At 52.4% G+C, this 25,279-nt stretch overlaps 2 protein-coding genes across 5 annotated transcripts in view; one reads left to right on the top strand and one right to left on the bottom strand.

Annotated features, from left to right (window-relative positions):
* LOC135896966 (uncharacterized) overlaps positions 1 to 25,279 on the top strand; it is a 123,631-nt gene that overhangs the window by 29,949 nt on the left and 68,403 nt on the right. The gene's annotated exons all lie outside the window — the stretch shown is intronic.
* Positions 1 to 25,279, bottom strand: part of ft (cadherin-related tumor suppressor fat) — a 127,175-nt gene that overhangs the window by 62,450 nt on the left and 39,446 nt on the right. The window contains exons 3-4 of the mRNA XM_065425524.2: positions 22,020 to 22,400; positions 11,588 to 12,805 (exon numbers count right to left, since the gene is read on the bottom strand). Of these exons, the coding sequence (XP_065281596.2) occupies positions 11,588 to 12,805; positions 22,020 to 22,400 (1,599 nt within the window). The remainder of the gene's footprint in view (positions 1 to 11,587; positions 12,806 to 22,019; positions 22,401 to 25,279) is intronic.

Raw genomic sequence — 25,279 nt, 5'->3', positions numbered from 1 at the left:
TAGCCCTGGCGGCAGCCTTGACACTTTTTTGGCTACATTTTAGGCATCTCCAATGAACTGGCTACTTTTCATTTTTTCGACCTGGCAACCATGGTTCAAGTGTCCGTGGCAGTTCGAATATTCTGTCGCGTCTGTCAGAGATGTTTCGAAACTACTGTGGAGCTAGAACTTTCCCGGAACCAGCCCAAAGTACATTCCGAAGAACAGCGAGGCTATAGTCACTCTCCCGAGTTCCGCGGTGCCGCGCGCGCTTCAGCAGCCCTCTCGCGGGGTACGGACACAGATCTTATCTTTCGCAGACTAGGGGCCTCGGAACTTCTGACAAAGAGTCTCCGCCTCGCCGTAATTGAACTATACAGCGCAAGACACACCTGTTCGTGCACGGGACAGGCACATGTCCCTCCCTGTTTGCGCTCCTCCCTCATAGTTGCGCCACAAGAGCTACGAATTTGTATCCGGTGCTCGTGCGCTCAATGATTTGCACTGAAACGGAGGGGAAGCCAGATCCAGACGGCCAAAGCAGGACGCCACCTCCTCGGTGTGTCGCTGTCGCTGACCCGGCTGCCAGCGGCGCGCGCGCACTGAACTTGTCCAACGGCGCGCGCGTTCCTGCGACGGGTTGGAGAGGAGGCGGCGTCATCTCGCCCCGATGGCCTCGGGTCCGTCCGTCGCGCGAGGCGCGATGGCATGCCGCGGCGGCAGCCGACCCTCTGTCCCTTTTCTTTTTTCTTCTCCCGTTGCCTCTCGGGCGGCAGCGGCGCTTCTCTCGCTTTCTGGTATTTGTTTACATGGGGGCAGCACTGCGGGAAGCAGCAGCGCAGTCGGCACACTCAGGTCGTCCGTCCTACGGCGGCGGCAGCTGCGTGGCTTTCCTCTGGCTGCTCGGCCCTTGGGAAAGGAGCGGCAGCCGTCCGAGAGCTCCCGCAGAGAAAGCGAGGGTAGGGGGCTCGAGGGGAGGGCCGCTGCCTCCATTCCCGCCTTGCCCCTCTGCTGCTCTGCTCCTGCGACGCACGACGCTCCTCCGTCGTCGTCGCAGCGGTGCGAGCCTTCCTCCTCTACTTGAGGACCAAGGGTAGGTACGCTTCGCAAGTGCGCACACGCGGGAGAGAGAGAGGAAGCGTCGGCTGCTTGAGGGGCGGCGACGACGTACGGTCGCGCAGCATCCAGCCGGCCGATGCTGCGCGCACACGCAAACGTGCAAAAGCTAAAAAGGAATAAAGCGCGCACAGGACGCGCCGTAGTGCGGGTCTCCTCCTCGACTACCCTCCTCCTCAGCCCAGCGCCAACTGGCGCTTCTGCCCGGTCCGGCCGATTCAGCGAACGACGCTGCTTTCGCGCTTTTCTTCCTCCTCGCATTCTCCTTTCCTATTCATTTCCTCCGCGCCTGCCTGCTGGCCGCCGTCGCCTCCATCAACAGGCAGCAGCAGCAGTAGGAAGGACCAACTTTTCCAGAATAGATAGATGAGGAGGACAGCCTCCCAATTGGAAGGAGGAGGCAACCGAGGCTGCACTGGAAGTTGAGGGGAAGGAGGAGTGCAGAAGGTCGGCAACTCAAGGCGAAGCACAACTAAGCGTCTCCCGGGGTAGTTTATTGACGACGTCGGGTAGCAGGAGCGACAAGACCGAAGAGCAGAAGATGGAAAAATATAAAGAGCGCGAAAGGGAAGGCCCCGCGATTCCTTCTCGTCAAAGGAGGACCCTCCAGCGGCAAGCAGCAGGCGGGCCCTGAGCAGTTCTTTTCTTTTTTTCCTTGCAGAGAATAGGCAGTACACTGCCGCGCAGGAGGCGCGTGAAGCAGCACGGTTTCGGCGACCGGCTACGCGGCGTCGGAAACCAATTTCACGGGTGTCTCGTGGATGCCCCCCTCTCGCTCCCTGCCGCGATCGGACCCTCTTTTGCTCTTGTACTCTTTCGTTCTTTCGGGGGTGTGTGTCACGCGCGTCGTTCGTTTGACGGAGACATGCGACTGAGAGGACAACAGTGCACAAAGCTCGGCAGCTCAAGATAACGCGCAAGGAGAAGTCACCGGGTGTAGCTAGCTCGTCAACCGAAGATCCCCGTTGCCCCCCCCCCCCTCCTCCTCCGCGTCAGCCGCATGCACCGTCGTGTTCCCGTCTGCATTTTCGGACGCTTCACGCACTTTTGTTTCTTCTGACTGTCGGGTCATCCCGAACGTCAGATGCCGCCTGCGAAGGAAGCGACGTTTTCTGCTTTTTAAACCTTGCGTTACTGTCAACCAGCAAACACGTACGAATGGCCCTCATGTAAGCGACGGAATATGCCGTTCCATAAGAGGAAGCAAGAATTAACGAGAGGCATGGCGTGCCGCAAAAGGTAATAAATGCCGACTGCAGTCGTTAATTGAACGATGCTTCTGTGAAATGCAAAGGAAAACGGCGATCGGTGATCACGGTGGTTATGCGGTCACAAAAACAAAACGATTCGAGATAACAGTTGTTTTTCCTGATTTATCCGCGCCAAAGGCGGCCTTTCATCACCCACATTTTTGCGTTGTACGCCCGCTTCCTGCGAGATTCAGGAATCAATCAACGCAGTTGGCAACAGCCCGGTTGAGGGATACATTTTTTTTTTAATTAATAGCCATAGTGCATCGGTCGGTAACACTGCCCCCAACCTCGCATTCTCTCGTGCCGTATTTAGTGTCCGATTATGGCATCCTATCCCGAGTGCTCAATTCTTATTGGAGTTTCAGTCCATAATTCAAGCAAAGGATTTCGTTGGCTACTACTCATCTAGTGAGGCGTGCCGTATAAAAGCCTATACGTTGAATTAGTTCCATCCAACCGGTTGTCGTTCTTAAGTCCTCGCCCTCTTCGAAGTCCCGCGAATAGCAGCTGCAATACCCGGCACTCAAGCGCAAATAATCTGCAGCCGCATACGGCGGCGGTTACTTGAGCACTAATTTCGTTACGGTGGCCCTGCTTCTTTTTCTTTGTTTCCGCTCGGCGAAGGGTGGTGCTTGCTTTTTGGCAATCGGGAAAATTAGGCGGCGCTGTGGTACTTCTGTACCACTGCTCGGCGTAGTTCGATTTCATTTTGGTCCGGACATCATTCATCTCAGCCAAACCGCAGAAACGAAGAAAGGAAGTGTGTCCATATGTAGGAGCACGCCGGTGAAGTTCGGACTCTGGCGCAAGTGAGCGGAGGGTGGAGGAAGGCGCGGTGGGAGGGAGGGGAAGAGGGGGGATGGCAGTATTGGAAGCATTCTGCCAAGGAGCGGAGGTGGCACGCGGAAAGCGAAAGGCGCGCCTGCCTCGTGCTTTTGGTTCTATAGCTCGGCCTCCTTCCCATGCGCCGTTTTTCCCACCCAGTAATTGGCGCCAGGCGGGGGGGGGGGGGGGGGGGGACAAGGCATCGTTGCGAGAAGGCCGCGACCTGAGGACCTGAGCTTTACCGTGCACTCTCTTCGCTGTTCATTTTTCCCGCCCTCCTTCTACTTCTCTGCGCACCACAGCGGCGTCGGTGTTCGGTTTCCGGGCGGCTCGTCCGACGCGAAGAACGCCCACCCGTTGGCGGTGAGCTGCGCCCACCTCGCCGGCCCGAGCGTTCTCCTTCCGGCAGAGAAGCCCGGCATTAACCGGGCGTTATCGGTGACAAGAGCGCGCGGCACGGTTGCGAAAAAGGGTCCCGCGGCGGCCGATCGTTAATGTCCGTAACCGCGACGAACGTGCGCGTATGGTTCTCCGTCAATAATGGCAGCACCGTTCGCTCACCAGGCGCTTGGCTTCGAAGCGCTCGAGGGGGAGATCAGTCCACGCGGTCAACCCGTTCTTTCCTTTCACCCGTTCCGGCTTGCGGCGCTATACTCTGCAACAAAGCCGGCACTCTCAAACACACGCATCGTCCGAGTGCATTCATTCCGTATAGCGTACGCCCTGCATGAGCGTACCAACACTGTGAAACGTGCAGTGGGAGAGCGTTAACCAGTGGGTTATAGTTACGTCTTGGTGTAACGCCCGCTTCGAGGAGCAATGCGAAAGTACGCTGTTATATAGGCTACCGATAGGTCGAAAGGAAAGTCTCTAGATGGACAGCCATTTCCGAACGAGTTACAGTCATCTTATTCCACAGTTCGACACGGCTGGTTGGTTGTTACCTGGCGTCCGCCATTGCCATGCCATTATTAGCGCGCTCCGGGCACTCGAATGCCATGCGACGCATCGTTAACGGCTGCATTGTGTGGAACAGTTCTCTCGCGTCAGCGGAAGCGCCTGCAAATGTGCTGGCGGAATAAAACATCGCTCTTAAGTCTCCCGAAGCTGCTCTTGGAGCAGACTCGATAAATTGTAGAAAACACGCTTTAAGTATATGTATATACCGGGACGGTTATACGAGCGCTGAGGTTAGCGCATAATATATTGCTCAGGTTTCACTTCATCGTCCCGGCTCGCAAACTAAGGGCGGGCGAACGAGAGCGTAAGACGAAGGAAATGCCGAAGGGGGAAAGGGCGGCCTCCTAATGGGAGATAGTCAAGCAGAGACCTAATCACACCGAGGGCATGGAGCGCGATGCCGCCGAAAGCGCTTCCGCTGTAATGCGACAGTCGCGTGATAGGCTGCAACCTCGTGGCAGAACGACCGGACCCGGCGTGGCATTTTAAGACACGACGGCGCGCGTGCACGTAATCTCGCAGCGGAAGCACCGGTGCGTCTCGCTCGCTCGCACGCCGCCGCGACGAGGTATAGACGCAGTGTGCTCGGCGCTATATACGCGGCGGAATGCCGCCTGCGTGGTGCACTATTATTTGAGCGGGGACGCTTTCCTCCCGCGGAGCCTCGGCGACTATATATATGTATGCAGATTGGTGCGCCTTAACCAGCTACGCCTGATTACAGGGGGCGCGGTCGGCTCAATAAATTTTGCCGCGCGCGGCAAGCCAGAGTGGCGGAAGAGTGAGGGGGGGAGGTCTCTGGAAGGCCGGGAGAGATAACCCGTTGTCTTCCTTAATCGCGCTCCAGAGTAAGCAAGTGGGGACGCCGAAAGTAGCAAGAAAGCTATGCGCGACGAAAGGAACGAGGTTCTGGACGAGTGTATAAGGGTCGGTACGCCTTTTGACGAGAGACGCGCGAAGTGGCTGCAGTGGACGGGGTGGCTATTGCAACCCGTCACCTGCACGGAAGTAAACACGTAAATGGGGTGATATCTAACCACTTGAATGTAGCTTAGCACTACGTTAAGATGGGTGCCAACTTGCACTTTCGTGGTGATATTCGGTGGATCAGCAAAGGCATCAGCGGTTGCAAGCCTTCTTCTTATTTTTTTTCTGAGGCTTCATTTGCTCTTGCTCACGTGGCAACTACCTCACGCACCGTCTGAACCAATTGCCTTCTAAGACTTCGGAAGTATCTTTTCGTACAAGTTCTAAAAGCAAAAAAGGAGCAGCTCGCTAGAAGCTCGGCTGATGATGTGCAGCGTGAAAGAAAGTGGCCGAATAATTCGTCAGTTTGTTTAATCGCGCTTAAACTCTTCCCGTGCCAACTTTGTTTGCTTTAAATGACGAATATTTCACGGTATCTATATGACTGATTTATTTTGAACAATTATTGCAATATCAGTAGTTCATTTGTTATTTTCTGTTGTATATTACTGTCAGCTATTTCTTTTTTTCATGTTTTCGAGTTGCAGATAAGGCAAGGCAACAGATACATTCTTAATGACGCGCGATATTTCTTGGAGCAGAAGCGATAATCCATCACGTCCGTATGCACTCCTGCTTCACTCTCGGATAATCGGCGAACCGCACGCGAAGTATTCCTTATGGATTAAGCACGCAGCAGCTCAGCATCTTCCACTGCGGATTGCTTGCCTTCGATTTCCTGACTTACCTAGCCTTCCAAACTGACAGTATTTTCGCCTCGAAGTGGAAGATGCTTTTTCACTTGGACGCCACCTACTATCACGTGCTGAGATCGAGGACGACGAGATGACCCGGCTACTCGGCGCCGACCGGCGCCCTTTCATCGGCTTACCATGATCTTAGCTGCGTCGTATTTACGACAAAGGATATCGCGGAGGTAGTATATATCATGGGTTGCAAGAATAATTAAGGAAGACAAGCAGAAAGAAAAAAAAAACGCAGACAAGAAATTTGCCGGGAAGGAAGGAACGAAGCGGTGCATCTCCACAACAACAACGACGACAATGAACAGCGACGCCCTCCAGAGGTCTGGCCTCACATTCCAGCCAGCGCGGAACTCAGGCGCTTGCATCGAAAAGAACGAAGCAAATGAAAGGGTCCGCGGGGGAGACGCTTTCACAGCGGACGGGACCGAAGGCATCGGAACAAGAGAACAAGCCGGCGAGGTTGGGGCTGGCAGAGAAAACCAGTATGCTGCATAGACGCTTCTGCTGCTGCTCCAGACGTCGAAGCAGCTGCAGAAATACGACGACGCCGAAGGCAGCAAGCAGCGGCATGGCGCACGCGCTGTTGTCTCCGGCACTAGCCGCCGCAGACCTGAAGCTCTCGCGGCTTCTTGCCACTCCGGTGGAGCGAGCCTTGGCGAAACAGAGGTACGGCGTAGAACGACAGGCGGTTACGCTATAGTATAGTATCGCGCAGTGCAGCAGAGGCTTGATGATCCGTGCGCGGGAGCGCAGTTTCCCGCCGTAGTCGGTACTGTTGTAAAGGCCGTAACTAAGGTACTTGACGCACGCACTACTTTGAAATTATCTCTGAAATGGCGGTGTCAGCGAAGAGAAACTGCAGGAAAAAGGCGGATCTTCCGCTTCATCTTTTTGTTCTACGAGGGCTACGTGCCGGGCAAGCTGGTACGTAATCGACTTCGACAAAAACAAGTCATAAAACTCGGAAATAAAAAGAAAATAACGAAAAAGCGCAGGCAATGGGGCGGGAGGGGAAGAGGAAAGAGAGTTCTTGTTTTAGCACCAGCAAGAACACCACGAGACTTAGGGTCGTATGAGGTCGCGGATTGCGACGGAGAGTGGGAAAAGCAGGCTGCTTCATCCGCCGACGTTTCCTTGTAACTTCCTGAAGAGCAACCTGCGGTCGGTGTCCGCCGTAGTACGCGCCTTCCACTACGAGGTCACTCTCTGGTGATCACGTGTGTTCTCAAAAAGACAACCGAAAAAGATATGCGATATCCAGATCGCGAACTTACGAACCCAAGACAAACCGCGCGGAGGGCAACGTCTGGCACCTTCTGGACAGGTTATAATAGCAGATAGCGCATAAAAAAAAGAGAGATAAAAAAAAGAGAGAGCGCATACAAAAAATGACTGTGGCTTAGGTAAGGTTAAGCCCAGGATGCGAAGCATACTAGCCTTTATTTTAGTTGTTGAACCACTGTTTAGCCTGGTGAACTGCTGTTGCTTGGCTATATTTGGTTCGGCTAGACGAAGAAACAACTCATGCGTTACTCTGCTTCGCCTTGGACGCCCCGCATTGGACACGGTGAGCGTCGAGCAACGCAGCGTTCGGCGCGGCAACGAAATGTGCGCCTGAGCAAGCGACGCACGCCTGAGCCTTAGAAACAGCTCGTTTCTAAGGCAACACCGCATTCACTAGAGGCGCTTTTGTACCGCTTTGAAGCATCGTACTCGTGGCTCAGTACTGCCTGTTAAGCCATGGCTAAGAAGCAAGGGCTTGTTTGTCCCATGGTCAGACAACTGTCTTATATGTAACAAGGAAGAAACTGTCGAACACATTTTTCTTGACTGCCACGATGCCCGCTTTCTTTGGGACATCCTGCAAAGAACATTAAAAAAGGAGCTTCCTATCACTGCGTTCGGAATAAGGTTTTTGCCATGTGCTGAACCTGACGGTGTGCCGGTGGACATGTTGATGCTATTGTGTATGCAAAGTGTGTGGCGAACTCGTATGGCTGTACGCAATGCTGATGTTGATGCAAGGCCAGCAATGTATTATTTTACCGAGAATGTTAATTATACAAGCGAAGTGTTGAAACTGCTAAGTGATCCGCCAAATTGGCTTTCAGTGTTGGACAGTTTGGCTTCGATGAAGCCATTTTAACATGACACGTCAGTCTTAGTAAAGACTAGACGTTTTAACATTCGGATTTATTTGACAATATTTGTATGTACTTGCCAAGCCGGTAATAAAGAAAAAAAATACTCGTGGCTCAGTGGTAGCGTCTCCGTCTCACACTCCGGAGACCCTGGTTCGATTCCCACCCAGCCCATCTTGCAAGAGTTGAGCCAAAGCCACTTCTCCTCTGTCGTGACGTCACGGTGTCACGTGGTATTCAAGGCGACACCGCCGCGCCTGAGGAGCTGGGTTGAGCTCTCGTAATATGCTTCGCATAAAAAGAAAGAGCACGGTGCCACGCAGACACAAGGCCGTTGAATCTCGTCCGTCTTTCGCGTATATGTATTGGAGCGCCACTGGCTTCCTCGATGCACAGTACCAAACTGCACTGGCAGCGCTCGATGCCGCGACCGTGCGACGCACCTGCATACCTCAGCAGTCGAAGCAGAAGCACAGGAGGAGGAGCCGGGGGAAACAAAACGCGGAGGCCGTGCATTGTGCGCGCGACAAAGGACGCGATTGAGGCTGCCTGCGCCGCAGGTGTGCACGCTCCTCTCGCGGCGGCAGCGCCACTAACAACAACAACAACAACGCGGCGTTACAGGCGTCTCTCGCGGTAGTTCGCGAGGAGGCTACAGGAAGGGTGGCGGTCCCTCCTCACCAGCGAGTCTCCCCTCTCCCGTTTTATGCCACCCGGTAAACGTCTTCAGCGGCCAATAAATCTGCGGCCCGCGCTCGGGCTCGAAGCCTGCGGCTGACGGCTCGGCTAAGTTGTGTTTATGGGCGCACAGTGGGGGCTCCGCATTCAGCGATTCAGCGCGACTGTCACACGGCCACCACCGTGGGAGGGTCCCGTGCGTGGCGGCGGCGCGGTTGCTGGGGCGGCGACCAGGAATGCGTGCCGCCGCCGTTGCTTTGCGCACTCGCGTTTGTCGCCACGCGTTGCACCCAGATGCAATTAGTTTCGCACCTGCCGCCGCTAGTGACGCTGCGTTGAAAAAGGCGATAGCGGCGGAAGGCGCGAATCCACACTGGCCGCAAGTGCGCAGTTCGAAAGGCTGCGGACCGCGAGAGCTATACGAAAAACCAAATGTTCTCGTGGTGTAAGAGCGGAAGCGCATGATGAAGTTTGGAGTACGGGCACTGTACTGCATGCATGCGTACTCCGAATTTCTAGGCTGCGCAGCTAGCTTCCTCGTGTTTGATCTTTGTGCCTCATTAAAATTTGCGCGTCTTCTTCCTCTAAATTTTAATCGTGACTTAGCTGCATCATCTACATTAAGCGAAAATGCTGAGATTCAGATGCACATATAGTGAGCATTTTTACTAATGAAGTTGGGACAACAGCGGCTATATACAATTCTTTTCCCGCTCAGAGACTGAAAATTGGAGCATCCGTGGTAGCAGCAGGTTATAACAGTCGCTGTCTGAATTAACGGTTCTTGCTTGACCATTTTTCGTTGATGTGCATCAGTGCACGATGCTAATCTAAAGTTTCGGCTGTGCGGAGAACTGAAACGTAAAACTCGTCTGCTCATAGCAAGCATAACAGTTTTGCGATTAACCATGGGAAGGAATGAGGCTGACTATGACACAGCTACGGCCAGCAGCTCGCACTATCGAACGCTTAATCAAGGTAGCGAGGAAGTAACACCTTCGCTGTTATTGCAAAGAATGGGAACGAATAACAAGAAGGTATCCCGGCCCACAGAAAGAGATAACAAGAGTGGCACCTCTTGGACAAGCGCGCGCACGCTCCACGAGCGGACTGTTAATGCCTGGCACAGCATGGACGACCTACATGCATTAATTGAACTCGCTCATCTATCACTTAGTTACATTCCTTCCTCGTAGCAACGTCACTTACTAGAGCATAGACCGGCAGCAGTGGGCGTGCGTTGAAACTGGGTCACAGGTGTTGCGTACCAGACTCACGTTTCCGGACTTTTTACAGGCTAAGACCACATATAGGGTGTATATCTTTTTTGGGGGGGGCTGCACCAAATTTTTAAGATTGGAAAAATATAAATCACGGTAATGTTTACCATTACAGTCTACAGATTGGCGGCCTCTAGATCCAGAGCAATTGCCGCACTTACGTGCGTAATTAGCGAAGTTACGGTAAGTAACTTTCTAATTATCAACAATATGTGGCTACTGCAAATGAGAACTTTGGGGCCCGTCCACAACATAACCTATCCCAACGATACCACACGAAATACGCTATTCTAAATGTGATCGTTGGGATAGGTAATGTCGAGGACGGGCCCTAAAGTACTAATTTGCTGTAGCTACCTATTGTTGATAATCAGAAAGTTAATTGCTCTGTATCTACAGGCTGCCTATCCGTACACGCGAATGGTAAACATAACGTTACCATGATTTATATATTTCTCATTTTAAACATTTGGTGCAGTTAAAGAAAGAACACTCTGTATGTATTCCGTTCTTTTTGCATTTTTGGTAAAGGTCGCAAGGTGGACCAGTGTAGATGAAACGACATAGCAAGTAGAGATACTTCCTGCGTCTAAACAGAGAGCAAAGAGAAGATCCTATAGTGCGTCTAGGCTCGACAACATTATCTCGCAGATGCCTCTCCCTGAGGGGAACTCCACTGACGCCTTCGTGATGCGCAGCATCTCGACGCAGGAGATCAGTGGTATCGCTATAGACCAGAGGGGCGGGTAGTTAGTCCTACAAACTCCACGTATATAACTGCCCACCCCCCCCCACCCCCCGTTGCCGAAATTATCACGCTGCCATGAGCGTCCATTGGGAGAGGAGAACTAAAGCGACCCCGCACCCCCTCCCCATTACTCGCCTACGTCCTCGGAAATAAATCCCGACCACGGCGCTGCGTTAGATTGAAGGCGTGCCTTTAAGCCGAAAGCAGGTTTTGGCCATAACCGCACGCGTTTCCTCCTGCATATGCCTGTCTCGGCTACTTTCATCAACGGCAGACCATTGACCTTCAGTAAAGAAATTGCGTTTGCCAAATGCCATTAGCTTTCGTGTGTGCACTTGTTCAGCTAATTGTGAAGAACACTTGTCACTTAAGAAAGTAAACTACAAGAACAGGTGCAGCCGCTTAGCGAAACTGGCGTTTATTAGTCACTCTACTTTTAAAAGAAAAAAGTAAAACGTCGCTATTCTCCTTACCTGTGAAGTAAGTACCAAGTACGATATATTTAACACGCTGCAATTAGATGCAGGTAAAAGTTTTTGTATGATAAATAAGGCCTGAAGATATGAGTCTGTATCTGGAATGTGTTAGCCCGAACTGGACCTGTGTTGTGCGTCGCAATATTGAGTTCCCCAAGGTGGACCGTTATGGCAAAGAGAAGAGGAAAACGGTGTAAGCTACGTACCATAAGTCCACATGTTCTTTCCTACATTACGACAGCACACACACGCGAGAAGTGTGCACTGCTGCAGTTGAGAATAAACATGAACGCGGTTACTCTCTCCTTCGGCATTGCAGGAGGTATACAGTGCGCGAGTAATTCTCGTCCACCACCGGTCATTTCCGCCGTGAAGAAGCAACCAATGTGTTCACTCACCGAAGCCTTGGCAGTCCTGGGCACCTTGGCTGACGCGTCGATGGCGAGCAGCTCCAGCTGGAAGACGTCGCTGCCGGCTTCCCGGTCGAGCGGCGCCGCCGTGGTCACAAGTCCCGAGTCGCGGTGCACGGTGAACCGGCGGCCAGCCAGCGCTCCGGAGGCCGCCGCACGCACGGAGGTAAGAAAGTACTGCACGCGACCCTGCGGTGTTCCCTGCGCCCGCACCGAAAGCACGCTAGTGCCTGCCGGCTGGTTCTCGGGAACCGTGGCCGAATAGTGGGGCGCCGAGAAGGCGGGCAGTGGTTGCGAACGCTTGTTGGCGCCGAGCACGGTCAGGTGAACGCGCGAGGACTTGCGCTGTGACGGCACCGCCTGGTCCGAAGCCTGGACGGCCAGCGAATAGGACACAGCCGGCCGGCTCACGGCACGCAGCAGGGACAGGTCGCCCGTGGTGCGGTCGACGGCGAAGAGGCTCTTGTCACCGTCGACCAGTTCGTACGTGACTTGACCGTTGGCGTTGGCGTCCGCGTCCACGGCCTCCAGCTTCATGACGACGTGGCCCTTCTCGGAGTCCTCCGGCAGGATGCCGGCGTCGACTGATACGAAGGTCGGCGCATTGTCGTTGACGTCCTCCACAATGATGGTAACCGTCTTGTGAGATGAGAGGCTCGGGCTGCCCTGGTCGGTGGCCGTCAGCGTGAGCCGGAAGGTGTCGCTGAACTCGCGATCGATCTCGGCCGCCGTGAAGACCACACCGGAGTCCTGGCGCACGCTGAAGTGCGCGCCCGGCGGCTCCTGCGAAGTGATGGCGTACGTCAGCTTGCCGTTGGCGCCGGCATCGCGGTCCACGGCGGTGACCGTAACGACCGGCGTGTGCAGGGGCAGGCCTTCTTCGATCTGGCGGACGATGGCGACGTTGGCGAATTGCGGCGGGTTGTCGTTCACGTCGAGCACGCGCACGGTGAAACCCACGGACACGGCCTGGCGCGGCGAGCCCCCGTCGCTGGCGCTCACGTTGAGCTGGTAGACACTCTGCTGCTCGAAGTCCAATGGTCGGTCCAGGAAAAGTGCGCCCGTAACGCTATCCACTTTGAAGGCCTCCTTTACGTTGCCCGAGGCGATGGAAAAGGACACTTCTCCGTTGAGGCCCAAGTCGCGGTCGGTCGCCGAGAACCGGTGCAGCTCGTAGCCGATCGGAGTGGTCTCCGGCACGTCCGCCTGGGCGAAAACGTTCGCGCATATGAGACACTGTGACGAAATCGTAAGCTATGCACTTTCAAGTGCTTGATAGCCAAATGCTCCAGGGTTGGAAGACCTCGCATAAGGAAAGTATGATTCCACTTTGGGGAGACGTGTGGTATCAGTGTGCAAAATCATGTGATATACATCATAAGTATATATAGTAAATAACAGTGCATTATACACAAGAGGCGACCGCGCAGCGCCCTGTCTGTCTCGTTTCTGCGGTCGTTTCTTGCCTATAACGAGCTGTGATTTACCTATATCTTGAAATAGAAGAAAGACGAACAGAAAGTACGCTTCTGAAGTGGAAGGCGCGCTATTCCTGCAGATTTGCAACGTGAAGCATGCAAGGACGAGAAAGACTGTCGTATGATGTATTCTTGCGTTCTTTCGCATACGTATACGTTACGCATAGGCTGTATGTATCTTGAGTATTTCGCATTACATAAGTATGCATTACGTAAGCCGCACAATTGCCGCCACCCCTTTTCATTTTTCAACGAAGATTTATCACGATATCTGCAATGACGCCTGTATCTAAACAACGTTCGGTCTTGGCACGTCGTTCAGAACAGTGTTCTTGGAGCAAAAGACGTGTTCCTGTTTGCGACAATGACCACAGCTACATCAGCGGTCTCAAACATGCGGCTCAGAACCGCATGTTTCTGGACATTTAACTTCCCCATCATAGGTTCCCCTAAGCATTTAAAAAATACTCTTATCCGCCCCTGGATATCAGTCAACGTTTCTAGAGGATATCCTTGTACAACGTATACGCAGTCCAATTTCTTAAGCTAGTTTGATGTCTCCTTTAACTGTGAAATCTTGAAAACTGTGAGAGGGACTGACAACTGGCCAGTATGTGTTATGCGACGTTGATGGAAATGAAATGACCATGATTTATAGTCATAGAATCCAGCACGCTGTTCGCGATTTAAGTAGGAATTATAATTTTAAGTTGGCAAAGAAAGTCTCAAAAACCAGTAAGTGGCGAGGCCTGGCGGTGAAATCTTCGTACCTGGGATCTAGTCTATCAGATTACTGTACGTAAGTCGGCGGTTTTTAAACACAATTGCATTTGCTATATTATTAGACACTTGCGCTTGATTTTATGCTTCGGAAGTCAAAAGCGCACGCATGGCTACGGCAACACGCTGAACTGCGCATCACGTGTAAAAGCGTCGTTTCGTTTTTGACCCGATTAGTTTCGTTTTTACTGGTTAAATACCAGAGCAGTTAGACAGGAAACCACGAAAACACATAGCCCTTATCGAAGAAATACTTTAAGACTTCGGAAAACTTGAATCGCAGGGACATCATAACCAAAATAATACTTTCTCACAGTTACGGCCGCACTTGTGTGCCTCCTACTAATGCCGGCCTACAATCACTATGCTGGCCTCGCGGATCGCACTTGACGGGATCAAAGCGTCCGCTGTCCAGCTAGATAACGGGTCGAACGCAGTTGAACATTTAAAACAAACTTTAATTACACTGAGAAGGTCAAAAAAGCAAGTTAAAAATACACAAAACGTTCAGTTTTAGCCCCGTAAAAAAGTGGTCCGGTCTCTAGGGCTGGTGGGGCGAGTCTGCCCGTCCCGCGCCTTTCCAACTGTGGTTTCCATCCCCGTCGACGCCCCCGGGCACGGGAAACAGCCGACCACCCCGAAGCGTCGTCACTGGGTTTCTTTCAGGAACCGAACGGAGGGAGCGGGGTCCTTTCTCTCGCGCACAGCTTGGAGTCCGCGGGGGGCCAGTGAAAGAGAAAGCCATAAAAGTAAGGGAGGCCCGCTTCCCTCTTGAAAGAAAAGTCTGGCCGTACATTCGCGACGCGCACAGAACACTCCCCGTCTGGTGTCTTCCGTTGTTAAGACGCCACCACTATATCACGGTCACAGCAAACGCACAACTTCTGTTGTTGGCCGGAAGAATGTTTTCACAACCCCGTCTTTGGCTGTTTTCAGCTCGACCTTGCGCACCCTTCCATCTGCGCTGGGCAGGCTTCGTGTAATCACTCCGACGGGCCAGTCGTTGCGGGTTGCTTCTTTATCCCTGAGTAGAACGACGTCGCCTTCTTTGAGGTCGGGTTTTGTTGCTTGCCATTTTCGGCGTTGTTGCAAAGTAGTGACATACGTTCTGCGCCAGCGCTTCCAGAACTCGTCAGCCAGGTTTTGCACGAGACGCCAATGCCGTTTGTAGAGGTTGCTTGTATCTAACTGCCCAGTTGTTACAGATGCGCTTCCGTGTTTTTGGGTTAAGAGTGTCGCCGGAGTTAGGATTGTGGGATCTTCGGGGTCAGACGAAGTAGGAGTTATGGGCCTGGCATTAATGATGGCCGCAACTTCTGCCAAAAAGGTTGCAAGAATGTCATGCGTGAGTCGTTGATGACGTGACTGCATGAGCATTGAGTCAAGAATGCGACGTGCAATGCCTATCATCCGCTCCCACGCACCGCCCATATGGGACGCGTGCGGTGGATTGAATATCCATTTGCAGCCGTTTCCGCTGAGGAACTTGCCTATTTGTGAGCGATGAATGCCCTCAGCGCTGATTCCAAGTTCTCTGCAAGCTCCGATAAAATTGGTCCCGCAGTCAGAGCGTATTAGCTTGACGGGCCCTCGCACTGCTAGGAACCTTCGGAAGGCATTAATGAAACTCGACGTATCCATTGATTCGATCAGCTCAATGTGCACTGCGCGAATGCTTAAGCAGGTGAACATGACTGCCCAGCGCTTGCTGTTTGCAACACCACCTCTCGTTCGGCGAGAGACAATCATCCAGGGACCGAAAACATCGATTCCAACATTCGTGAAAGGAGGATCTGTGCTGATTCGATCAGCCGGAAGGTCAGCCATCTTCTGGTCGTGAAAGCGCCCTCGCAGCTTCTTGCATGAAATGCATGCTTGCAGCACGGATGAGATGCACCTTTTACCTCCGACGATCCAATACCCAGCAGCTCGTACGGCTCCTTCTGTGAAGTGTCGGCCCTGGTGTTGCACGCATTCATGGTGGTGGCGCACGAGAAGCGTCGCCACATGGTGCCGACCTGGCAATAAGAGAGGGTGTTTCTCATCGTCTGGAAGGTCGCTTCTGTTCAAGCGGCCGCCGACGCGGATCAAGCCGTTGGCGTCTAAGAATGGGTCAAGCTTTCGAAGCGAGCTTGTCTTGTGAACCTGCTCTCCTCTCTGGATACAGCATATCTCTTCATAAAATGCGTCCTGCTGTACTGCGCGAATGATGACGAGCCTGGCTTTGGAGAGCGCCTCAACGGGAGCTACCTCTCCTTGTGATGCGTTCTTTGCGCGATGGGCAACCTGGATCAGACTTGCTACAGCACGAGTGAGAGATTTCCAGTTCGAGAGTCTATGAAAGCGTTCAGCTCCGAGTCGCTGTCGTCTGTTCACCTCCGTCGCCAGAGTGCAGACTTCAGGGCGTATTTCTTTGTCTTCATCAGGATTTAAGAGGATGAAGCTCGACGACCGTGCTTCCTTTTCTCGTCGTGAGAGAAAATCAGGTCCGGACAACCAGTTCGTGCTTTTAAGCTGTGCTGCTGGAATCGCTCTAGTGGCGTGGTCTGCTGGATTTTCGTCTGTGTGAACGTATTTCCATTGTTCAGGTTGCGTGCTGCTACGTATCCGCTGCACCCTGTTGGCCACATACACGTAGAACCTTCTTGTTTCGTTGTATATGTAACCCAAGACCACTTTGCTATCCGTGTAGAACGTGACCGAGTTCGGCTGGAAGTCCAATTCTCGTAGTATAGAATCGGTCATCTCTACAGCAAGCACTGCTGCACACAACTCAAGCCTTGGGATGGTGTGTTCTGGTTGTGGAGCAAGCTTGGCCTTTCCCATCACAAATCCGACGTGTCTGTTTCCTTGCTTGTCAGTCACGCGTAGGTATGCCACAGCTGCGACGGCCCTTGTGGACGCGTCTGAAAATACATGAATGTCCCTGCTTTCGGCTTCAAGCCTCGAGACTGGCGCATACGTTCTTCGCACGTGAAGGTGCTGTAGTGTCTGGAGAGAGTTCTTCCACTCGTCCCATCTCTGCTTTTTCTCGTCCGAAAGCGGCGTGTCCCAGTCATAACCCTTCGTCACGAGGTCACGGAGAAGGTACTTGCCTTGAACCGTTATTGGAGCCACAAATCCTAGTGGATCGTAAAGGCTGTTGACGGTCGACAGCACTCCTCGCCGCGTATATGGCCTGTCCTGACGAGGAGCCCTGAAGACGAAGCTGTCGTCGCCTATGTCCCACAGCAGACCGAGACTTCTCTGCGTAAGCGACGCGTCTGTGCCGAAGTCGAGGTTCTTCAGTCCCTGGGCGTGGTCCTCTCGAGGAAATGCATTCAGCACATTCTGCCTATTCGAAGCTATCTTGTGCAGCCTTATGTTAGCCGTTGCAAGCATTTTCTGTGTTCTTTGCAGCAGACTAATGGCATCTTCTTCGCTCGGAAGAGACTTAAGTGCATCATCGACGTAGAAATCTCTTTCAACGAACTTCCTGGCATCTTCGCCAAATCGTGGGGCAGCTTGTTGGGCAGTCCGTCGAAGGCCATACGTTGAAACAGCTGGCGATGGGCTGTTGCCGAAAACGTGAACCTTCATTCGGCACTCTATGATTTCTCTGGAGATATTGTTGCCCTTAAACCAGAGGAACCTCAGGTAGTTCTGATGGTCCTCGCGAACCATGAAACTGTAGAACATTTGCTGGACGTCCGCTGTAACCGCAACTGGTTCTTGCCGGAAGCGTATCAAAATCCCCACAAGGTTATTCGTCAGGTCAGGGCCGGTCAGGAGAACGTTGTTCAGAGATACCCCTTCATACTGAGCGCTGGAGTCAAACACGACTCGGATTTGATCAGGCTTCTGGGGGTGGTGAACGCCGAATATGGGCAGATACCAACATTCTTCGTCCACGTGAAGTGGTGGAGCTTCCTCCGCATGACCCTTGATGAAGAGCTCGTTCATGAAGTTCACGAAACGTTCCCTTGTTTCAGGATTTTTTCGCAGGGTACGCCGTAGCGAGAGCAGACGAGACAGAGCTTGTTCTCTGTTGTTCGGAAGCCGACTTCTCGGTGTGCGAAAGGGGAGAGGGGCGACCCAATTATTTAATTTGTCTTGGGCGAATTCACTATTCATTATCTTGAGGAATGTCTTGTCTTCCATGGAGAGAGCACGCTGGTTGTCAAATTCTGTTGTCTCGAAGAGATTCGGGGCCAGGTTGTCATCCAATGTTGCTGCCAATCGTAAATCTTTTGAGACCTTATCCGCAGAGTAGAGAATCGGCGCCTCCCCAACAAAGAAATGTCTTGGGCATGGCTCAAAAAGAGATGGTCGCCCACTGTCCAGCACATGGGTCTTGAACACATTGACGCTGCCCGTTTTCCGCGTTCGACCAACGCAAACGTCACCGACAATGACCCATCCGAGGTCGAGCTTCTGAGCATACGGCGCGTCGTGGGGTCCGTTGATTGTCTGACGAACCTTGTGAGCTCTTAGGATGTCCCGGCCAAGAAGGAGCAGTATTCCAGCCTCCTCGAGAGGCGGAATGTGATTTGCTACTGACTTCAAGTGCGGGTAGTGCATTGCAGCGTCAGGTGTCGGAATTTCCTCTCTGTTTTCTGGAATTGCCTTGCACTCGAGGAGAGGTGGAAGAGGAAACTTGACTTCACCTGATATGCTCTGCACGAAAAAACCATGAGCGACTCTTCCAACCACTTCAGTACTGCCGGAGCAAGTGCGGAGCGTGTATTGCGTAGGCGTCCCCTTCACTCCGAAATCGTTGAGGAGTTCTGGCCTAACCAACGAGCGATTACTCTGATCGTCAAGAATCGCGTACGCTCTAACTGTCTTCTCAGGCTGAGTCTCATGGGTGACCTCTACGAGGCAGATTTTGGCACACGACCTTGTGCTGTTGTCAGCGTTTGCCACTTCAGTACGCCTAGATGTGACTCTTCTTTCTGAGTCATCTGTGGTACTGTCATGAGACCCACTAGCCCTTGACGGCTCTGAGGTTGGCGGTGCTGGGTGAAGCGCTGTGGCGTGGTCGGCGCTGTCGCATATGAGGCATATCACGACTGCCTGACATTGCCACTGCATGTGGTTCTTGGATGAGCAGCATCGTAGGCAGATCCCTTGCTTCTTTATGAAAGATTGCCGCTCTTCCAAAGTTTTCTCACGGAAGGCGCGACACCTTTCCAAAGGGTGAGGTTTCTTGTGATATGGACACCACCTTTTAAAGTCCTTCGATTCCGGTTGCTGTTCGTTAGCAGTGGCATCTCGATTAATTTTGGTAGAAGCAGGATCCACTTCTGTTTTTCTCGCTGACACAGACGATCTTTGCCGCGTGGTCTTGGTAGCATTGTCCTGCTTCCTCTGATTGAATTCAGACGGCGCATTTTGTGCATGCAAGATGAAACTCGGGTCGTTCCTCATGCTGGCCTGATCTCTAACAAATTTGCAAAAGAAAGAAAAGGGTGGAAATGCAGTGTCATGATCTTTCTTGTATTTCGACCCCGCCGACATCCAATTTTCTTGAAGTCCTGATGGCAACTTCGAAACAATTTTGTTGACCCCTCTTGCGGTATCCAAATAGCCAAGACCGGCGAGATACGGGTCAGTTTTCGCAGCCTCGAGTTCTAGCAGGAGGTCGCCAAGTTCCTGGAGTCTGGTATTTTCCCGGTAAGCTATCTTCGGGAAGTCTTCCAGCCGCTTCAGTAGTGCATCCTCAATTGCCTCAGGGCGCCCGAAGACGTCGTCGAGCCGTTTCCACACAACGTTCAAGCCCGTTGAAAAGTCATCCACGTGCACCGATTTCAATCTCCGAGCCTGATTTGACGATTCAGGGCCGAGCCATTTGATGAGAAGGTCCAGCTCTTCCTGGGCCGAAAGACCTAGATCTCTGACGACACCTTTAAACGATGATTTCCAAGCGCGAAAGTTCTCAGGTCGATCATCAAACTTGATAAGACCGCTTGAAACAAGGTCCTTGCGGCACAGGAATTTGAGGACATCGGCTAGCTCTGAGCTTGAACTGTTGTGTGCCGGGGCTTGCACAAGCGGCTGCGGTTCAACTCGTAAGTCCATAGGACGACTCGTCGCTCCAGCATGCTTAAAACTTGGGTTGTTAGGGGCAGCATGGTAGTCAGGTGGACGTTCATCAGCTCGCAGACACATCGAATTATTCGCAGCTGTGTTGGCCCTCGGTGACGTGCGAGCATTGTTTACGTCGTCGCTTGAGTTGGTAACGGCCTCCTCAGTAAACGCGAGCGCAGAGTTGCGTAGGGCTTGCTGCTCATCGATATAACTCCTAGTCTGCAGCGTTCGGTCCACAGGAGGGAGCGTGCGCATGCGCTCCCCGCCATCCTGCTCCACGGCTGCCTCGAGCGCATTCGCCTGTGCGTTTGCAGCTGCCGCTTCTTTTTCGTGCTGCAAAATATCCAATTCAGCCTCAATCCTTGCCTTCTCAATACGCATCGCGGCCTCTCTGCGACCAAACTCTGCTCTGGCCCGGACGGCTTCAGCTTGTGCGCGTGCTTGTACGGCGGCTAGGCTGATTGTTGACGAGCCCGATCGTCGTGACCTTGAAGAAACGCTTGAGTGGGCCGATAGAGAGTGCTGCGACGTTACCTCTTGTAAGCGGTCGCATTCTCGTTCTGTAGCCTCACGTAATTTGTCGCTTACAGTCACATAACGATCTGCATCGATTGCCTTCTGAAGTTCTAATTCCTGCTGGGCTTCAGATCTGCTTGTTTTGGCGAGGAAGGTAGCGTATCTGGCGGCGACGTGCTCGTAGCGCTCATAGCTTGCGCGAAGCTGCGTTGCGGCGTTGTTAACGTCTTCCTCTTTTGCACATGACACTTTGAAAATAGCTGTCTCCACGTTCTTCCAGGCAGCGTCTATTCTCCGGGAGTGCTCTTCGCGGCTCGTTTCATACGTTTCTTTAGCTTTCATGGAAAACGTAGTTGCTCTTTGTGGTCGAATATTTGCCGTGGAAGCTTCATGCTCTGCTGTCATAATTTGAGACGTTCCAGGCGTCAGCTTGTCCTGATCCATTTTGGCGTGCGTGCTTCACGACGTATCTCACTCAAAGCGGACGTATGTGGTGAAGCCTGCTAAGCTGCGCGATGAAATTTGAAACGAGCCCACCTTGTCGATGCCCTGTGTGCCGTCAGCTGCTCAACTTGTAGGCGATGCCGTGTCCTTGCAGTAGGCGGATGTCATGGTCAAACCGGAGGTCTTGCCGTGCGACGTATTCCACTGCAGCGGATGTTGAGTTGGCGGCCGATGGCAGTCGACTTCACTTTTTTTACTATGCTGGCCTCGCGGATCGCACTTGACGGGATCAAAGCGTCCGCTGTCCAGCTAGATAACGGGTCGAACGCAGTTGAACATTTAAAACAAACTTTAATTACACTGAGAAGGTCAAAAAAGCAAGTTAAAAATACACAAAACGTTCAGTTTTAGCCCCGTAAAAAAGTGGTCCGGTCTCTAGGGCTGGTGGGGCGAGTCTGCCCGTCCCGCGCCTTTCCAACTGTGGTTTCCATCCCCGTCGACGCCCCCGGGCACGGGAAACAGCCGACCACCCCGAAGCGTCGTCACTGGGTTTCTTTCAGGAACCGAACGGAGGGAGCGGGGTCCTTTCTCTCGCGCACAGCTTGGAGTCCGCGGGGGGCCAGTGAAAGAGAAAGCCATAAAAGTAAGGGAGGCCCGCTTCCCTCTTGAAAGAAAAGTCTGGCCGTACATTCGCGACGCGCACAGAACAATCACTATCGCACTCACCTATCACTTTCAGCATGCTTCCAGTGAACGACTACGTCCTCACTGCAGATCGAAAAATTTTGATAAAAAATGTTCCACGGCGTTTTCCGCGTTACCACTTCATGATTAGACAATCTGACCGGTAAGCTTTCCATCGCATCAAAAAAATAGGTACCGTGAAAATTGGTTGTCAGTCCCTATAACTGTGAAGCTCGAGGGCTTTACCCAAGAGGGAAGTCTAGATAAGAGCTGTCAAGCTACGAACCGGTCAGACAGACAGTTATAAGCATTGGCTCATGGACGGTAAGTTCGCCAAGCCCCTATACTGTAATTTACACATAACGAGGGCCTCCACGCTCTTAATGTTTAAATACACGCACGAAAGAAACTGCGTGCTCCAAGTGATCGGACAGCACGTCGATTCTCACTCTGAGGGCTCCCGGCGCGAACTCCGGCGCATTGTCGTTCTCGTCGAGGACCTGCACGAGCACCGTGGCTGTGGCCGTGTGCTGCAGCTCGGCCCCGGTGTCCCTGGCGATGACCAGGAGCGTGTAGGCTCCGGCCGCCTCGCGGTCCAGCGACGCCGCCAGGCTGAGCTGGCCCGAGGCCTCGTCGATGCCGAACGCGCCGGCCTCGTTGCCCGCGGCGATGGCGTACAGCAGCTCGCCGTTGCGTCCTTCGTCGGCGTCCGTGGCGCTCACGCGGGCCACCGTGGTGCCCGGCGCGGCCACCTCGGACACGCTGGCCCGGTAGCTGGGCCGCGAGAACACCGGCGCGTTGTCGTTCACGTCCGTGATGCGCACCACCACCTGCGCGGGACCCGGCGATGTATAGATGGTGCACTTCGGCCTCGAGGGCTGGAACAGAGCTCTGTAGCCAGTCTATATATTCAGGTCGGAGTCGAGCGAAAAAGCCAACGCGAAGAAGCTGCTCCTTTGAACGCCGATGAGTAGCGCGGACAGAACCATAGTTCTATGTGTCTGCTTTTTGCCTGGAGGGACTCCAACTTATTTGTCGGAGATAAAAGTGGTTTGGTTTATAGTGTATATAGCGAAAACACAGGATAGACTGTGGCGAGGCGAAACAGAACTGGCCCTGCGTGCTGCCCTAAATAGAACTTGCACGAACTAACCCACTATATATATATGCGATCACCACTTTCTATGGTGAACTCCCTTTATAGTTTGCGTGGTTCCAACAACGTCAACCATTGGTGTTTAAATTGTCTGCCTGTCTTCTTTGCGTACTTCTTTTTTATTTGCTGTATTCTGTCCCCATTGAACATGTAAACACAACAGGCTGACCAAGGAACATTACTAATCTACATTAGTCATAGGCGCTTGCTTGCTGTTTAATGTATGGTCAGGAGCGACGCTGAAAGTCTAAGCTATAAGAACACATTAAACCCTTTGATCGTATGTACACTGGCGTAATAGCCACGAAAGGTTGAAAAAACCCACCGCTTCTTAATTACTCAAAGCACGGAGACGCTGGATTAGGCTTTATGTTCTCCGCTTTGTCTCACTTCATCGAAATAACGGTTCGCATCCCCCTATAGAAGTCGCGACACTTTCATTAATCTGTACTTTCCTTGGCTAAAGGTAAGCCTGATATGTACAGACGGGAGCAAAAGTCGAGAGAGCAAAACGTTAAGAAATTTTCTACCATAGCTGCGCATCGCGGAATTATCTCAGTGTATTTGTCGAACAGGCGCAAGTGGGCTGAAGTACTTGATTTCACTCTGGATGCCAAGGCTGGAGAGAGAGAGAGAAAACAAAAAAGAAAAAGAAGAGGGAGAGCGAAAAGAAAAAAAATCGCGGAATCTACTGTCTCTATACTTTTGCTCGCCAACAATTTGACGTCGTGACTCCTTGTTTTTCGGCCGCCCATGAGGTAACGCCCATGTGATGATAACCTAAGAGTGAATCTACATAAGCCAATAAAAGAGGAGGCGTGCCGAGGATTGAATTTTATGTCTTGATGCCATTATAGCTCATTCATATTATAGGGCGTCACCACAGAGTGGAGATCCCGAACTTTGTCAAACTCCGGCCTCTCTGCATAGTACCCCATGAGGCCTAATTCACCAAGCTTTTCGTTCGTATGTGCTGTTTGCTATTGCATAACCGCTTTCGTTTAGAGCAGTGTTATATTACATATATGCCACCAACGACTATTTATTATCGATTATCGATTTTCTGCTGACGGTTCCAAATTTCTGGCGCACGCATCGAAGGTGAAAAAGGCTGAACTTCCTGCCAGACCAGCACGAGCAACCGTTGGCTTCAGCGAGCTTCTGCTAAAGATGGCAAACCAGAGTGCACTCCTGAGGGAGGCGGGCAACCACACACTATGCGCTGCGACACGAAAATCATCGCGAAGTCAGCTTCTGCAGTCGAATTCAACTGACCAAATGCTTCTTTGAGTTCAAGAGTAAATAGGTAAACATAAGAAATGCGCGGTGTGACACGTAGTGCGCATTGCCATCCACCTATCAGGGTTGAAATGCGTGCGCGCTTGGGTTTCATCCCAAAGGATAGCAGCACACCCGTAAGTGTTAAGAGGAAGGGCAATTCAGGCTAAGCCTCCAAGTGTGTTATTTGTTTCGCTGCCGTGCGTGTCGTCTAGTTCTTTCCTTTGTCCTACTAGTGCGATGCAAAGCAAGCAAATTTCAAACGTCCCTTAAGTGGTTGCCTGACTTGGATACTAGAAGAAAAAAAAAGGCAAAAGGGCTGACGTCGGGAACGAAAGCAAATAAGAAGCACAAGCTACGTATATGTCTGATCGGGAAGGCACTGCACTCTCGCTTCTTCGAAAGACAGCAGGGAACAGTTTGCAGAGCACTTCACATCTAGACCACCCAAGGTCCTTGCGAGCCAAAATTTGAACGGGTCTGTTGCGTTGCCTTCGGCTATTTGCGGCGCTTACAATAACCGTGCGCCGCCAAGGCCTAAAGACAATCGGCCATTTAATGAACCCGCAAAGCTTCGGTTAAGGAGTGCATCGTCTGACATCGGTGACGCCAATGTTGGTGCGCACTGCAATATGCAAGGAAATGAATTTTCAGCGTGCACGCTAGCTGGCTCCTTAGTTGGAAGAAAAGAAGGGGGGGGGGGGGGGGGGAACTAACCGAGAGGTACAGACGATAAGAGACTCGTAACACGCGTCTGACAAGGAAGGCCCCACAGCGGCGTGTACTGAAGACAGCGAAAGAACAGTGGCTGCACAGCTGCTGACAAGACCACCCAAGGCTCTCACGAGGTCACACACAAGCCCTGTCACAAGCGTCTCTATTCCTGGTGTCATCGTCACGGTTGTCGTGCGCTCTTCACTTACTGCCGCACTGTGGGACAAGTCTTGTACGTACGTGACAGGAAACATATTCCACAGAGTCGCCATGCACAAGCACATTAGCGCAGTCAAGCATCGAAGGAAAAGCGAGTGCGTGACACGCTCAGCTGAGGAATACAATGCAAGCTGCAAGAACAACGGGAGCAAAAATGAATAAACAAATGAGCTGCGCGGCGGGGCGGAAATCGCCGCGGATGCGTACCGAAGTGGCTGTTTAGGGAACACAAAGCAACCAGAGATAACATCCCCTTCCTTTCCTGTTCTTTTTACTCGTGCTTTTCTTGTTTTTTTTTTCTTTGAGACCCGAACAGCGAGTGACAGCATTGGACCTGCCAAT

The sequence above is a fragment of the Dermacentor albipictus genome, chromosome 3, assembly GCF_038994185.2.
Source record: "Dermacentor albipictus isolate Rhodes 1998 colony chromosome 3, USDA_Dalb.pri_finalv2, whole genome shotgun sequence".
Lineage (NCBI taxonomy): Eukaryota > Metazoa > Arthropoda > Arachnida > Ixodida > Ixodidae > Dermacentor > Dermacentor albipictus.
Note: the sequence above shows the minus strand (reverse complement) of the source record. Positions and strands in the feature narration are given on the sequence as shown.